Source organism: Malus sylvestris, chromosome 8 (genome assembly GCF_916048215.2).
Source record: "Malus sylvestris chromosome 8, drMalSylv7.2, whole genome shotgun sequence".
In the NCBI taxonomy this organism is placed as follows: Eukaryota; Viridiplantae; Streptophyta; class Magnoliopsida; order Rosales; family Rosaceae; genus Malus; species Malus sylvestris.
In genome coordinates, this window is record NC_062267.1 from 13963110 (window position 1) to 13979858 (window position 16749).

A 16749-nucleotide genomic window follows, 5' to 3' on the forward strand; every position below is an offset into this window, starting at 1 on the left:
GTCGGCTCTGTCGTGGCTCTATTCTAACCCGCCCGTTCCAAGCCAGGAGTTGTGCCGTGGAGTTTGGGCGAAGGCTCATGCTTCACGGCTCCTAGAGCGGAGGGCACCGCGGAAGGCTGGAATCACAGAGCAACGACCACCTCCCGCTCTTGGCAGTGGAAGGATAACGGGTTGGTGCCACTCGGATCCGACATGGCCTGCTGCACTGTCCCAATTGGACCAACATTTTTTCATCCTCTTTTTATTGTTCTTATCATTTTTTTTTTGGTTGCTTTTTTAACGAGTAAGGGATTTGAATTGGTCGGAAGAGATTCGAATTGGTTAATTTCTACTTGTCCAACGGTACGATATAATTTGTATAACTACTGCTTTTGACATTGTTGATTTCCAAGTTGTATAAACAATCATTGACAAATGTTTTGAACGAGTTTGAGATTTGAATTGGTCTGAAGAGATTCGAATTGGACAATTAAACTTGTCCAACTGTATGATAGAATTTGTATAACTACTACTTTTAACATTGTCAATTCCAAGCTACATAAACTATCATTGACAGATGTTTGTTAAATCAATTAGTTAAGTAATGCGCTCGTTCCGTTGTACTCAAGTTTGAGTTTGTTTCCTCGTAAATTATAGTTTAAAATATTGTTTTGTTAATTAAAAAAGAAAGTTTGAAAGGCTGCCTTAATTAGCGGGCTTGGTCATTTGATTTCTAAGCAATTCTTTAGGGAACATTCTATCACGTTCATTTGCGGTGCTTAGTCAACCAAGGTAGGAAATAAAATGTCCAATTTGTCATGAAGTGCAAAATTTTGGCAGGTAAAGATAACAATCACCAATTGATGATGCAATTTGCGTTTACAGCCACAATTTGCGTTCCGCCGATTAATATCGGCATTCGCAAAAGCAAAATGAAAATTTGTAAAGTGCTTCTCAACTTCTCACGCGTTTTTTTCTTCTAAAAAAACAGCTTCTCATTACTTTTATGTGATTTTTTTTACTTGACATGATGAGACTTCGCACTTAATTGGCTCATATTTTCTTAGGTAATTAATACCCTTTTCTGAAACAACCCCATGACAACTTTAAAAGGCTCATCTCCAAAAGGAGAATAAGGACTACACACACTCGCGCGATGTTAATGTCATTACAAAGGAGAATAAGAACCACATGCACTCTCGGGATGTTAATGTCATTACAGGAATTCTAACGGGTGCATGTAAGTTTCTCGCATCTATAAGATATTAAACTTTGACTTGAATTTCCAATTATGTACATGATTCTTATCCTTCGCCGAAGATTTTTAAAAAGTAGTTAAACTTTTTGAGATCTAGAGAGAGAGAGAGAGAGAGAGAGAGAGAGAGAGAGAGGAGCCCCAATGCCATTATATGTGTAGTCATGCCCCCTAAACAAATGCATATATTTTCTAACTTTGTTGTGAACATGAGACTCTTATTCATGTCAATAGTGTTAAGCTTATTATGCAGAGAACTAAGGCTCGTTTCCAGTGATATCGGCACAGCAACGTCTTACGGTCCTCCTTATATACGTGAGCAAACAACATATTCTTCTCTCTATATGCTTATACAATGAATATATAAAGATATTTAATAAATTATGTCGTCAGAAATTATGAATTAGAGAACTACGTACACATTCATATATATATATATGTGTGTGTGTGTGTGTGTGTGGATTATAGTTAATGTTTTTCAATGGCATATTGTAATTGTGGTGCAGCTACAAAGTGCTTTGGAAGTAGGCAAGACCAGTTCCCTCCGGGGAATCTGTTTGTGGCGGTGAGTGAAGGCTTGTGGGACAATGGTGCTGCGTGTGGAAGGCGGTATAGACTGAGGTGCCTGAGTGGACGTAATAAGCCCTGCAAGGGTGGTGCTACCGTGGACGTGAAGGTGGTTGATCTTTGTCGAGATTCAACCTGCCCTTCTACCGTAGTCATGTCAACTGATGCTTTTGCAGCCATTTCACACTCTCCTTCTACAAGAATCAACGTCGAATATGTCCAGTAAATAACTATATAATTTTGCATTCTTTTATAGTTCTACTATTATTTTCCTTATATCTACATATATACTAATATGTCGATCGTTTGATCTACAGGATATGAAATCAGCTGAACCAGATATATGATGACCAATTACAGCTGAGAATATCATCAATTATATTGACTTTGTAGTTCACGTTGGACTCAGGTTTATAATGATATCGAGAAGCATTGTAATAATAATTAATATGATGCTACATTTTCTTAATTTGTACTACACTAGTCTTCAATAAAATGACACGCAGAGTTATTTTTTTATTTTTTTATTTTTTTATTTTTTTATTTTTTATCCAAGAAGCACCATCTACATGCCAATAAAAGAAAAAATAACATTACTTCTTTCACATTTACTGATCATATATAATGTAAACTACGCTCCCGATTTTTGTTCTTTTAATTTGCTTATAATTAAATAAGAAAATGATATAACAACATACCTCACATACACTCCTCTGTTTTTTTTTTTTTTTTGGCCCTCAATTATGATAGAGATGTTTCCGAGCCTTTGCATTTGGAAATGAGACTAGACTACAGTCTGCAGATGCAAAATCTAATTACCTCTTAGTGCATGCACATATATTATATTGCAATGTTCATCATTATTAATGTAATGGGAAATACTCTCTCTTTTTTTTCAATTAATTTTGAGTTGGATGTCTAGTTATGTTCTACTCAATTGTTTTGTAGCCCTTAAACACGCTTCATTTAGCACCTAATCAACAATACCTATCCGACTTACCCATTATAGTCATTATGCAGTATTGACTTTCCTTCGTACATACAAGTGAGTTATCACAGTACCATATTTCAAATCAATCACATATTATCATGTGTTATAATTTTTTTTATATAAATAGTACAATTAACTTGAAATACAACAACAATAACATCCCTTGAAAGTTTTTGTCTCCACTTTGAGCCATGAGTGGGATCTATCTATTTTAGCCAGCTGCACCTTATCGAAATGGAACCTCCACTGAGTCAAGATATAAAACAACTAATGGTCGTTAACAAAACGGAATGTGCATGGTTTTGTAGCCTTTCCAACCAGCTACGCCTTTTATTAGAACTCAACAACTGTATCATAAGTGATGAGTGGGCTGATGTGTAGTGTATTATCATGTCCACTATTGCAACTAAGAACTAATCGATCTCATCAGCTTACAAATTATTTTTTACATCTCTTCTTCTGGTATATGACCACTAATCATGAACTTTAGATGCATGCTACTTTTTCACCAATGCTTGAATTAATTAATTATGTAATTTCACAAGATTCGAAAGACTATGTACTCGTACTGAATGTATTCGATAATATACATATAAAAGTGTAAAACTGTACGAGGATGTCACGTACAATTGAATCCCTATTATGAGAACATTGAATTCCTATTCTAGGTACATTAACTCAGGTCAACACACATTAAATCTCTGTGGTACATTGATTCACGCTTACATATATACATGGAGTCCCTGTGGTATTGACGCCAACATCTACAATATTTTCTTTATCACAATCCCTACTCCCAAACATGCCGCTCCTTGCTCGTGTTGGATTGGGTTTAGGGCCAAACCTGTTGTACTTAGGGATAGAAGGTTGTGCTTCTTTAAATAAATCTTTTTTTTTTTTTGAAGAACTTCAAATAAATTGTGTAACATCCCACATTGTCCAGAGAAGTGGATCATGTAAGCCTTATATGTATATTTCTATCTCTACCTAGCACGAGGCCTTTTGGGAGCTCACTGGCTTCGGGTTCCATCGGAACTCTGAAGTTAAGTGAGTTTGGGCGAGAGCATTCCCAGGATGGGTGACCCACTGGGAATTTCTCGTCTGAGTTCCCAGAAACAAAACCATGAAGGCGTGGTCGGGGCCCAAAGCGGATAATATCGTGCTACGGTGGAGTCGAGCCCGGGATGTGGTGGGGGCTCGGGTTGGGATGTGACAATTTGGTATCAGAGCCAATCCTTAGCCGGAAGTGTGCCGACGAGGAAGTGGGGCCCCTAAGGGGGGTGGATTGTAACGTCCCACATTGACAATATCGTGTTACGGTGGAATCGAGCCCGGAATGTGGTGGAGGCCCGAGTCAGAATGTGACAAATTATTTGTCGTATTTGTATTCGTTCATTTATGTATAATAGTATGATTTGGTTTAGTTAGTAGCATCGCAGTCCCAATGTAAACTGAAGTCAAGACAAAATTGAAACGAGGAATTCCTATAGTACCTTAATAAGGTTTTATTTACAACAATATGAATTTGAGATACATTAGATTAGATTTATGAAAATAAGAGATTTATTTTTCCCCTTTTTAATCAAGAATATGATGAATGATGAAATGTTTTAGATATATAATAAGGATATGAAGAAGAGCCTAATTTAAAGTGAAGCCCAAAGTACATGTTTTGTTTGTCTTTCCTCTATGCCGCCATTGTGCAATCCAAAAATCTCAATTGCTTGATTATCTCTTACTTAAACAAGGTAGTGTGAAATCTTCTTTATTGACCTTGTAAGTTTGATATTGATCTGAAGAGGGATATTCCATTATAAGTGGAGAGAGGATTGAGCCAGACTGCAATAGGTCAGCTACTTATTATTGAATTCATCACAAATATAATATGCTATTTTCATCGACGTCAGTCGAATATGAGACATCTCATTTACTAATGAAGAAAAATATTCTTATAGATTGTAGTTTAGTTGGTAAAGTATATAAAAAAAAAAATTGTTCGTACCATTCATTTGTATCATCTGTCTAATAGAAATGGAATCCACATGAGTTCATAGGCCCTACCTTTATTTAAGAGAAAATATAAATAGATGATAAGTGTAACATTATTCAAAGTATAATTACTCATCGAGCCGCCAAACAATTAAATAATGGAGACAAATCATTATATCCTATTAAATAAGAAAAGTGTTATTAGCACTCTAAAAATCTTATTTTACACTCTTTATAAGTGTATTTTTCTTTCTTAATATAAAAAGTTTGGAATGTAAAATAAGAGTTATAGAGTACTAATAACAATTCCTTTAAATAATTGAGATTAACTTGAAGTCATCATATTCAGAGAATCATGATTCAGCATAAAAACATGGAAAATGTCTTATCGACTTCGAAAGCAAAGTGGCATGGTAGTTATCTCGTAACTGAGGATCAATCATCTCTTAGTAGTCATAAGAATCCTAATAAATAATTTATTTATTTATTAATTTTCTTATAAACTGCGAGTTCAAAGAGTCAAAGATGATAACAACTCAAGAGTGACAAAGCAAAACAAAATTTCTTTTTCTCATCTACTTATAGTTAAATGAAAATAATGTGTAATTGAAAATTATCCAAATTTCCTCTATAACTATTATTCTTCATTCCTCTATAATTATTATAAAGGTCGCACTTGATGCGATGGCAAGTGCCTTCGCCCATGAGCGGTAGGTCTCGGGTTCGAGACTTGGGAGCAGCCTCTCCATAAATGGAGGTAAGGCTAGCTGACATTCATCTCTCCCAGACCCTACGTAAAGCGGGAGCCTTGTGTACTGGGTACGACATGACATGAGGATAATGTTCTTATGACAGAGTTTTGGACTATTACTTTTTGTGCAGATAAGTTTGAGTCACACGCAATGGCGGAGCTAGGAATTTAAGACAATAGGGTCAAAAAATAGCTTTAAAAAATCTATCACACTTTCATTTATAATTGTTCACGACGTGTTCTCATATTTTGAAAATGTCGTATTACAACATCATTATCAATAAAATCAAATACCTATTTCTCAATGTATACAACCAAAATATCATTCAACCATTGATCACCCATCCTATTACGATGTGGATTCTTCACAATTTTCACCACCGAAAAAGCTCTTTCAACTAAAACAGGAGCAACAAGTAAATCAATACTAATTTCACTAGCAAGTACACTAATTTGGATCACATGTGGGCTCACATGTTCCATGTTGAGTGAGCCAACTTGGGTCAATATTTGTTGGCCATTGTGGCCCACTCAACCAAGATTACTTACAATAGCAACTTTCTATTGTGAGTGATGTTGCAGCGCTGCTACTACAGTGCTATTATAAGGGTCAATTTTTTTAAAGGGTTTCGTTCACAAAGTTATTGGGGGTCAAAGGGAGCCCAATGCCCCCCCTCCCAACATTGGCTCCACTAGTGGTCACACAACGATTTAGTTGGATGGTTATATTCTAGAGAGAACAAGTCAAGAAATAACGCACTGGTTCGTGAAATTTTATCAAACCGTAGTGTGCTTTCCTTAAAGAGAGATACTCACACCACAACCTAATTGTCTATGCACTTCTTAGAAGAAAATTTCAATTTTCTTGTAATTTTCCCAAGATAACCTAAAATGTACCAACTGACGATAACCTAAAAAATATTTTGTAATTAATGACAACAAATTTTGTATTTTTTTATGTTTTAAAGGGACAATATATAGTTTTAACATTAATCTACGAGGATTCAAACTTAGTTGCAATGAATCATTTCAGAACCAAGGTCCTTGTTTCGTTAGTTTATTTGTTTTGTTGAAGATTTGTATGACACTGTGTTGTAATTGTCACTCCAAAAATGTCATACGCACCGTTCCCTTTCACGTACAAATTCTCTCCTCATAAAATTATATTGAAATTGGTACCAGGCAGAATATTCTATAATTAAAAATCAATATATGCTAGATTGAATAGTCAACGACACCGGTCAACTAAGTTCAGATTTACTAGTTTACCAAAAGCGAATTAATCAGTTAAACTTAGATTACTTAAGTGATCCAAATTAACTAAAGTCTAGTTCAATGCTCATGGTAACTTTGATAAACTTAGTCATAAACATAAATATATTTGCAAGCCATAGAAATAAAATATCACAAGCAAATGAACAAGATATGCAAACAAGAAAAACAATCAACAACACACGAAGTTTTTGGCCAAAAAAGCCCACATCTGGATTAAAAAACAAGGGACTTTACTGAGTCCAATTTGCTAGTGGAAATAAGGTTCGTACAAATTATCACATCAAGCTCATTTCCTAGATCTAATCTAAGGAACAATTTTACCTTTATGCAACCTTACTTTGCATATGATGGAGATGTCTTTAGTCTTCATTAGGAGGCAGCTCTAACCTTGAACTCTTCTTCTTGTGGCACTAAGACCAACACAATCAATGTAAATGATATTATGATGATGATAATGTGAAATATGGATACAAAAGATCAGTCAGTTTCTCCAATCAAATAATTGAAAGAAGAAATCTATATGAATCTGAAAACTAGGTTTAAATGAAGATTTGAAACTTAAGGGACCATGAAAATAGTGCAAATCTATTTCTCAATGATGGGGAATTTTATGCATGGAAATCAGTTTGGCAGATAAGGTTTCAAGTGAAAAACACAAGAGGAAGCTTAAAGTTTTTTTAATGCAATCTTAAAAAATCTAGACTTTTTAACCAAAAGAGCAAATGAACCCTAGGACCTGTTTTTAAGGAAGGCATGCATGTTTCAAACAAAGAGAACCAGGAGACATGTGTCAAGAGCAAAAGCAATCTTTACAAATCTAGGGTGGAAAATTCACTCTCAGGAAAAATGTGTCAGTTGGCTCATGTGGGATGTCTTAAAGTGTGTGCCTAACTTGCGTGAAAGCAGTGACCAATTATGATGAGACAACACAACTAGACAGAATGGATTGGAAAATTAAGCATGAAATGAATATGCATGAACAAACCTTTGAGGAGACAAAACCAAACGATTGAGTGATTATTTCCAGCAGTATGATCACATAAGTGACAAGGATCGTCGTGCTGGAAATTGCAGATAAGAAAGAACGAATGAAATATCAAATTTCTTTATTAAAACACACTCACAATCTTGACATTGTGTGTTAATTGTCAAGTAATGGCAAGTTCAGACTTCTTTGGATTTTCTCCTTAGTTCATACCGTAAGGAGATACAAATGAATGGAGAATTATAAATGGACAGGAAGAAGTAACATTGGTACAACAATTCTGCTGCTTAATATGACAACTGCGGCTGTATGTTTCGTGAAGATATACTTTCAAATCCCCGGCGTTGTTTCTGGAAATACGGATGAAGACTGTGGACTCCCTCCAAATATACGGGCGTCTGCATTTCAATCAAGCGCGACACCTACACATACGGATCATCCATTCAGAATATTGGAAGATTAATCTGTCTGGCCAGAAACCACAAGAAAATCCAGAATAAATAAAAGCCCTGAAGTTTCTACATTAACTCATCGCTGTCATTGGACCACCTAAACTGTTATGAGAGCCAAAGAACGAAATCAGAAACAAAGTGGTCTGGAGAAACAAAGAACCACTTACTGCTCTGCGGAAAGCAAACATCTCTTCTTGACCAGATAGCATGGATATTATACCAGTTGGGGCACCTCCTGAACTAACATTACCTTCTGCTAAAACATCGCGACGAAGCTTTGAACCTTCTGTCTCTGTTTCAAACTGGAAACTGACAGCAAGCAAGTACACATGTTTAGACTGAAATACTGACAACCATAACAATACTAAAAGAACCATTGAATCAGAATTGCTAGTACTATTAAGCAAATGTATCTCCTTAAGCCCTTGATGGTACAAGAATCTTTCAAGAATGTATCCAAGTCAATTGATATTTCCTGCACGTTGCGCTCTTATAACTGAGCTGATATTTTGGTGACAGTTTCCCCAACCACCGATAAATTTGCACAAATGCAATAAATTGTGTGTGCAAGCAGGAGAAAGTAATTTTTACATGCATCTACTTGAGGATATGCAAAACCTATCCGAGAGTATCGGGCAAGTATTGGATACGGGACCAAACAGAAGTATCCGTGCATCATAGTGCAAAACATATGCGAAAGGAATACAAGTCAGAAACAAAGCAATGAGCGGTAAGTCCTGACCCAGAATGATGAATCTCAAAGCCCCAAGATTTCTTGATATAAAATTAATAAGAAATGAACAAAAACGGACACTCACCTCTCCAGATCAAAAAGAGTACCCTCTTCAGTTCCTTGAAATAATTCATCAATAGAAGATGCTGCAGAACAAAATAGACGGCAATGATGATTGTATAATTCATCAATGAGGGTAATAAACCGCCGTGCCTGAAAAATTGGAAGAAAAAAAATTATTTAGTTTATGTCAAATGTATACTCATTTGAACTAAAATTAAATGTGAGATATAGTTTTTGAGACATTTGGATGTTTGTATTGATCTCGTACAATACATATGCATGCATGTCAATCCAGTTATCATTGACAGGATTGGGACATGATGACTACTTAATGCTTTCATTTTCTGTTTCTTTTTTTCAAGCATTAACCTGAATAACTGCAGATATATGTTCAAAGTGGTGGAAAGTCACCCCCCCCCCCCCCCCCCCGACTCACATTACCAGATATAACTAAACCCACTTTGCATACAATGTTTTAGTCCTTATTGTCCGATGAAGCTTCACCAACTTATGTGGAACCCGAACATGAAACATGCCAAACAAAAAACTAGAGAAGTTGAGTAGTACCTTATCACGGATACGCATACTCATCATTGGAATGTCAGATATAAATATAGTGTGATAATTTTCTGCAACTGCAATATAATCAGCTGCACCTACCTAAATTCAATAACAAAAGCAGAGAGAAAATATAAAACAATCATCAGATATAGAAAATAGATGTAAGATATAACACGAAACTTGCAAACACAGACAAAGGCAAGAGTAATACCGGCCGACCACAGAGATAATCAAATGCGAACCGTGCCGCTCCATTAGAGCATTCGGGAACCTCCAGTGTTCTGATTTACGAACCAAGTGTCTTTAATTACATAATGGATTATGACAAATAAATTGTTATTTCAAATTTTAGAAGTACCTCCCGAACATCACTCGAATAGTATCCGAGGCAATCTGTCCCCCTATTTGGTTTGTGACTTCATGCCACTTCTTCTCAAATTTCTCCATAGCAACGCTGTCTGAGGGCCAGAAGTAGTGAACCTGTATGTTTAAGCTGGTCAAGTTTTACGCGACAGTATTATCTATATGCCTTTTCTAACTACTAGATGGAAACAACTACTCCAAAATGCAAGAGAGTAGGAACTCTGTTTCTATAATTTAAAAAAAAAAAAAAAAACAAGATACAGAATTGTGAATGGACTGATGAGTCAGTGAAGCATATCCATCAAATACATGAAGAACAACTAAAGAATGACGGGAAAATAGCCATGACTTACAGCACTCATATATGAAGCTGTTGTCAACGAGTGCAACGAAATAGAAGTAATATTTCACATGTATTTGCCAAAAAAGAAAATGCTTCATGCTTACCTGGTCTGCAGATCTTTGACTTTGAGCTATAACACGACGATAATCAATCTCACTTCCAATGAGAACAGTCTCACAGTGCTCATTCAGTTTGCGAACAAACTTTTGGAAGATCTCCCGCTGCATACCATCCTGCATGAGAAATTTTTGTTTCAAAAGAAAAAGGTAGAGAAATGTTGGTCCAAGAAAAAAGGATGAAAACTTCTTATCAACATAACAATCAAGTTGCTAAATAATTCAAAGATCGTTTACAAAGTATTGATTTTAGGCCATCTTCATCACTCCTTACCCATGAAGTTACATGAATAGGCACAATGCCAAAGGATTATCGAGAGAAATAAATTGGCAGGGAATATGGATGGTTTATCACAGTATTAAAGAAACACAAATGTGCACCTGATTTAAGTCTGTTGGCGCTCGATTACTGGTGGCAACAAAAACAGTTCCGGTACTTAACAATCTGCTAACAATTCCAGATAAGGCCACAATAGCAAATACATCAACAGTCTGAAATAGAAAGAAAGAAATTCCAAGTCACAAGATGAGCAGCAGAACATTTAAGCTAGGTTTTCCCCCAGCGTGTTGTAGAAAATACGGAACCATTATTGATACATGAATGCCAAGTTGATCCTATTTAAGTTTAACTTAACAAGTTTAATTCAACCTTGCGATTAGAAAAAAAATGATCACAAACTGCAATAAACAATAAATAAAGGACAAAACAGCAAGACCTAAAAACATTAAATCTTGACTGACTGATCCATTAGAAACTTTACGATCATTTCTGTAAGGCATTATAGGCTGCATATAAGCTATGGACTAGGATCCTTCAAGCTTGATTTGAGACAGCAAATACTAGCTCTATTTAATTGGTAATAGGTTACAAGTCATACATGTGTCCCCGATTAAATCTGTTAGCCCACATTAATCTGACCTGTATTTCGTCAAAACAGAGAATGCTACCACCCTTTTGATTTGCCTGCCGGTCTATGAGCAGCTTATCTGCTACAGCTGGAAGGATGTTTTTCATCTGAACCTCTTGCTTATATCTCTCTTCTGCAGCGACCCACTCTTTCACCCTCGAATCAAAGGGAAGATTCATTACCCAATTGGAAAGGCTTGAATGCAAAGACTTTTCCTCCACTTGGCTTTTCCAAATCTGATGCATTTGTTCGTTAATCTTTAACATTGCCTGCAAGTAAAGATGTTAAAAGAATAACTTGCATTCTCATGGTCAACTTGGGTAGAAGATGATCCACATATTTCAAGGACGTACGGTTCAAAATAAAATGGGTATGATCAGTTAATGTCATCCAAAATTTGTCGAATCACACTCAAAAGCTCACCTCGTGAAAGTGATATCTCTTTCGATGCTTAACTATTCCTTCAGTGGCACTAAAAAACATGTCCATAAGCATCGTCTTTCCTGAATAGAAGTACCGAATTTCGATTCAAGCTGGCACACATTTGCTTTACAGATGATACACATACAAAAAACATAGCAACATACCACTTCCAACATTGCCGTAAATATACAGTCCCTTGGGAGCCGGAGGAGCAGTTGGGCGGCGACCAACGCGTGAATCTAACTTCCTCTCTCGATTAAGATACGAAACCCATTTCCCCACTCCGGGTTCTGCTTTATCAGGTTTCTTCCTGAGCCAAACAGAATCACAACATTGACATTCAGAAAACAGTAAAAAGAAACTGAAAATCTCTAAGCTTTTTCGACAAGCAATGGTATGCCTATGCCTTACCGGGATAGCCATCTCTGCACAAACTTATTGCGCTGGTTGGTGACTGATGTCCATACATCATCTTTCTGCTGGCTCTCAGCTTCCTCCATTAAAAGCTTCCGCCGCTCGTCCTCTCTCCGCCTCTCCCAAATCGCAAGCTTTTCCTGCAAAATGTGAAGAAAATTTCAAAATTCTCCGACCAGTTCTCAAATTACAACTTTGAATTCAAATGTAGGAGCTGAAAATTAACGATTTTTTCACATGATAATTCTCCATTTCTCTCTCGTACTGCTCCAATCTCCCGAGCAACTCCTCCAATTGAAACGCCACCGTCTCTTGCTTCGGATCATGCTGCAGCTTCCCTTCCTCGATGAGGCTCTTGTACTGCGTTAGTGGCCCTGAAAGCACAAGGATTCCAATTGAATTTCTAGAGAGAGAAATTCGATTTGAAATTCTAGAGAGAGAGAGAGAGAGAGAGAGAGAGAGAGAGAGAGAGGAACCTGGACCTGGAGGCTTAATAGAGGAAGGTTGGGCTCGATCACAGTGAAAACGCACCGCATTGAAGCACCGGAGCTTGGAGGTTGTTTGGCCTCGAACAAACCCTAGAAACAAACGCGCTGAGATCGACGACGCTTTTCTCATTCTTCCACCCAGCTACTTGGATTGGAATTATCAAACTCTGGAGTGGCGTTATTGATTTCTCACCAACTGTAAACGAAACATCAGAAACCAGAAAAGCGTACCAGTAAGTCGAGAGGTAGACGACGACGTGACGTGGTCACAAATTCCACCAGCCACGTGGAAAAGCGGAAAGTGCGGGAGGATCCATTGTCGTTTTGTTAAATCCTGCTTTTGCTTTTATGTTTTTGATTTACCGTTAACCGTTGGGAGCTTTTGAAATGCAAAGGCTCGTCAAGACCGCCATTTTTACCGCCAACAGAAGAGAAGCAGAGCAGAGCTGCTTGGCGCTCCTCCAAGGGTGCGACGCCGTTTCAAAGCTCTCCCAGATCCACGCCCACGTTTTGAAATCGGGGCTCCAAAACAATCCGCTAGTACTCACCAAGTTCGCCGCCACGGCCTCCGACCTTAAAGCCATCGACTACGCCTCCTCCTTCCTCTTCTCCGGCGACGCCGATACGCATCTTTACGATTCGTTCCTCTTCAATACTGTAATTAGAGCTTACGCGCAGACCAGCCATGAAAAGCATAAAGCTTTGTGCTTTTACAATGTTATGGTTCAAGGTTCTGTTTTGCCTAATAAATTCACCTACCCTTTTGTCCTCAAGGCCTGTGCTGGAATTGGGGACTTGAATTTGGGGAAGTCGGTTCATGGGTCGGTGGTGAAATTCGGGTTCGATGCCGATGTTCATGTTTGTAACACTATGGTTCATATGTATTGTTGTTGTGGAGGAGGGATTGAGTTTGCCCGGAAGGTGTTTGATGAAATGCCCAAGTTGGACTCTGTTTCATGGAGTGCGATGATTGGTGGGTATGTGCGTGTGGGGTGGTCGACGGATTCAGTTGAGTTGTTTAGGGAAATGCAGATGGCGGGAGTTAAGCCGGATGAGATAACTATGGTCTCCGTTCTGTCTGCGTGTACGGATTTAGGTGCACTTGAGCTTGGGAAGTGGGTTGAGTCTTACATTGAGAAAGAAGGGATTCATAAATCTGTGGAGCTTTGTAATGCGCTCATCGACATGTTTGCAAAGTGCGGGAATGTGGATAAAGCTTTGAAATTGTTTAGAAACATGAGTGGGAGAACAATTGTTTCTTGGACTTCTGTGATTGATGGTCTGGCAATGCACGGCCACGGAATGGAAGCCATTGCTTTGTTCGAGGAAATGATTGGGACTGGGGTAGCACCTGATGATGTTGCTTTCTTAGGGTTGCTTTCTGCGTGTAGTCATTCTGGGCTAGTTGAAAAGGGTAAGAGGTACTTCAGTTCAATGGTAGAAAAGTTTCAAATTGTACCTAAGATAGAACACTATGGATGCATGGTGGATATGTTTTGCAGGGCCGGACATGTCAAAGAAGCATCGGAGTTTATCCAAAAGATGCCGATTGAGCCAAACCCTATAGTCATGCGAACCCTGATCAGTGCTTGTCATGCACACGGTGAACTCAAGCTTGGAGAGAGTATCACCAAGCAGTTAATCAGGAGTGAACCTATGCAGGAGTCAAACTATGTCCTGCTTTCCAACATTTATGCAAAAATGAACCATTGGGACAAGAAAACCAAGATTAGAGAGGTGATGGACAAGAAGGGGATGAAAAAGGTCCCTGGGAGCACTATGATCGAGCTAGACCACGAAATTTACGAATTTGTGGCTGGAGATAAATCGCATAGACAGTCCAAAGAGATTTACGAGATGGTAGAGGAGATGGGGAGGAAGATGAAGAAAGCTGGGTATGTTCCCACTACATCAGAGGTCTTGCTAGATATCAATGAAGAAGATAAAGAGGATGCTTTGAATAGGCATAGTGAAAAGTTAGCCATTGCTTTTGCCCTCCTGAATACGCCTCCAGGAACTCCTATTCGAATAGTGAAGAACTTACGAGTTTGCGATGATTGCCACTCTGCTACTAAGTTCATCTCTAAAGTTTATAATCGAGAAATAGTGGTGAGGGATAGAAACAGGTTTCACCATTTCAAGGATGGTATGTGTTCTTGTAGAGATTTCTGGTGACAAGCATATCAGAAATGGTTCCAAATGGGAGCTTATGAGCATATTTTACAATGAAAATTCCTTACAAAGAATGGCATTTGATCACAGCCACAAAACAACTTGCTGTTGGTATAGCTCATCATTTTGCTTTATTAAGTGAAGTTTTAACATCTAATTAGCTGTAAGGGATTGTTTTGTTTATTTTATGTACTATTGGATCACCTTTTGCTTTACTAAAAAGCTAACGCATAAAATCAAGCTCCGAGTGACTTAATTTTTAAAACTTGTTTATCTTTTATGTTTGGAAATCTAAGCCTTTTCTGGATGAATCTTAAGCCACTTGTACTTGCACAGAGCTCACCATTGTGGTATGTATTATTGACAGAACTTGTACTACAACTAGCGGAGGAGCATACAATCTGCATTCAGCTTTTCTAGTCATAGCAGGTGCAAATCTATCTCCTCAAAAAAATTTCATCTTTTATTTATTTTAAATTCATAATCACTTGTTTTGTTTTATGTTTCCACATATCCATTTGCTTGAAGCTTTTAATCTCTTATGTTTGGTGGTTATATGTTTTGATTGACGAATACGATTTAGGGATATGGATGTATAAGACCAGATGTGAATCTCAACCTATTAAGAAACAGTCTCCTTCTTGCCTACCAAAAAAAATAAGGGAAGTGATTTCACCCTGTTTGTCCCCCTGATTATTTCTCGTGAAATATGAGGAAATCATTTACCTAAAATTAAAAACGTCTATAAATTTTCACATATGGTTATACAGAAGATATTTACTACTCATAACTCATGGCAAGGCCTTTAGAATTAGCCGTTGGATTGAAAGGCGGTGGTTTCAAATTCTTTTCTTTTTTGGTAATTGTTTATTTACTTATTTTTTTAGTTTTCGGTCATATCAAATCTTGGAATGTAACGAACGAAAGATAGTTTGTTGACTGTGAGTGAACAGTGATCAGCTGTAATCATCCCTGTGGTCGTAGCACATCAAAAGGAAAATGGAAGGAAGCAACCAAGTTGCTCCGGATGAAACAAAAGCCTCTCAGATAGCAACCTTCCATCTATTCTATTATTCGACTCTTTGTAAAGACCTGAACACGCATTGCAAGTCGTCCTGGAAGTCTGGAACCTGTTTTCAAGGCAAATTTGAGACAGAATTACTTCAACACACCTTGGGCGGCTATTTCTGTCAGTGCAGCTGTTTTTCTCCTTCTCACGATCATGCAAACCGTGTGGTCTGTCATTTCTATTACTTAATCAATCAGCAGTAAGTCTTTCCTTCTCTGTGTCTAGTCTTGTTTCTTTTTGATCAACTCTCTCTGTCTAGTCTTTGAGAGAGCAATCTGTATTGAGACCCCGAGTAATTTGTGTACGTACCCGCGTACGTACATAGAAGTACACGCGTATCGTACGTCGAAGAGTAATAGCTCTTTAATTTTTCTGTGAAAGTTGGCTGTGTGTATTGAGTGAACATTTGAAGTAATAATTCCACTGCTTGTTTTGTTTGTTGGTTTCATTCTTTTCTTTTTGGTACTGGATTACTTCACGCGTTTTCGACGAGGAAATCTTGAGGCTGCATATTAGAACTTATTAAGGTCCAATTCGCATCATTAAGCTCGATAAAAGGAGATAAAAATCGGAGACAGATGTACTTCGAAGCCCTACATTAATCTATACTAACTGAATGAGCAGAGGGTTTGAAAATGGCCACCTTACAATTTTTTTACTATGTCCTTTTTTACTCAATTTTTTTTAACATGATACGAAACGGGCCCTAAATTGTTGGATGAATTTTGACGAGTATCTCGCCAGTTGGTAGAGAGTTCATCACATGAGAATTTTGATAGTGTTCACGTGCATACTATTGTTTGTTTAATATGTTGATATCGTCATGTTCTCCTAGGCTCTAGTGACCAAGAA

General features: G+C 37.6%; 3 protein-coding genes across 6 annotated transcripts; 2 read left to right on the forward strand and 1 right to left on the reverse strand.

The window, feature by feature from the left end:
* The first annotated feature begins 1379 nt into the window (after positions 1–1379).
* LOC126633014 (EG45-like domain containing protein) lies at positions 1380–2326 on the forward strand. The gene is made up of 3 exons (XM_050303559.1): positions 1380–1549; positions 1741–2023; positions 2119–2326. Exons 1-3 carry the CDS (start codon positions 1399–1401, stop codon positions 2123–2125), a joined length of 441 nt encoding a protein of 146 aa, XP_050159516.1. The 5' UTR covers positions 1380–1398; the 3' UTR covers positions 2126–2326.
* Positions 2327–7896: 5570 nt separating this feature from the next.
* On the reverse strand, positions 7897–12916 carry LOC126632546 (uncharacterized). 2 transcript variants are annotated; one of them, XM_050302970.1, is made up of 14 exons: positions 12645–12916; positions 12406–12542; positions 12166–12308; positions 11919–12064; positions 11755–11834; positions 11343–11600; positions 10805–10915; positions 10412–10540; positions 9960–10081; positions 9813–9882; positions 9608–9700; positions 9063–9190; positions 8412–8553; positions 7897–8214 (listed from the first exon to the last, which is right to left on the reverse strand). In XM_050302970.1, the coding sequence occupies exons 1-14, from the start codon at positions 12784–12786 to the stop codon at positions 8080–8082; spliced, it is 1836 nt and encodes a 611-aa protein (XP_050158927.1). In that variant the 5' UTR covers positions 12787–12916; the 3' UTR covers positions 7897–8079. The 2 variants fall into 2 exon arrangements, with proteins under 2 accessions (XP_050158927.1, XP_050158928.1); XM_050302971.1 differs by having other exon boundaries at positions 12651–12915.
* A 97-nt stretch (positions 12917–13013) lies between these two features.
* Positions 13014–16345, forward strand: LOC126632547 (pentatricopeptide repeat-containing protein At4g21065-like). Of its 3 annotated transcripts, none has more exons than XM_050302974.1 (3): positions 13014–14939; positions 15196–15257; positions 15716–16345. In XM_050302974.1, exon 1 carries the CDS (start codon positions 13044–13046, stop codon positions 14829–14831), a length of 1788 nt encoding a protein of 595 aa, XP_050158931.1. In that variant the 5' UTR covers positions 13014–13043; the 3' UTR covers positions 14832–14939; positions 15196–15257; positions 15716–16345. The 3 variants fall into 3 exon arrangements, with proteins under 3 accessions (XP_050158931.1, XP_050158930.1, XP_050158929.1); XM_050302973.1 differs by having other exon boundaries at positions 15760–16345; XM_050302972.1 differs by having other exon boundaries at positions 15782–16345.
* The last annotated feature ends 404 nt before the right edge of the window (positions 16346–16749 follow it).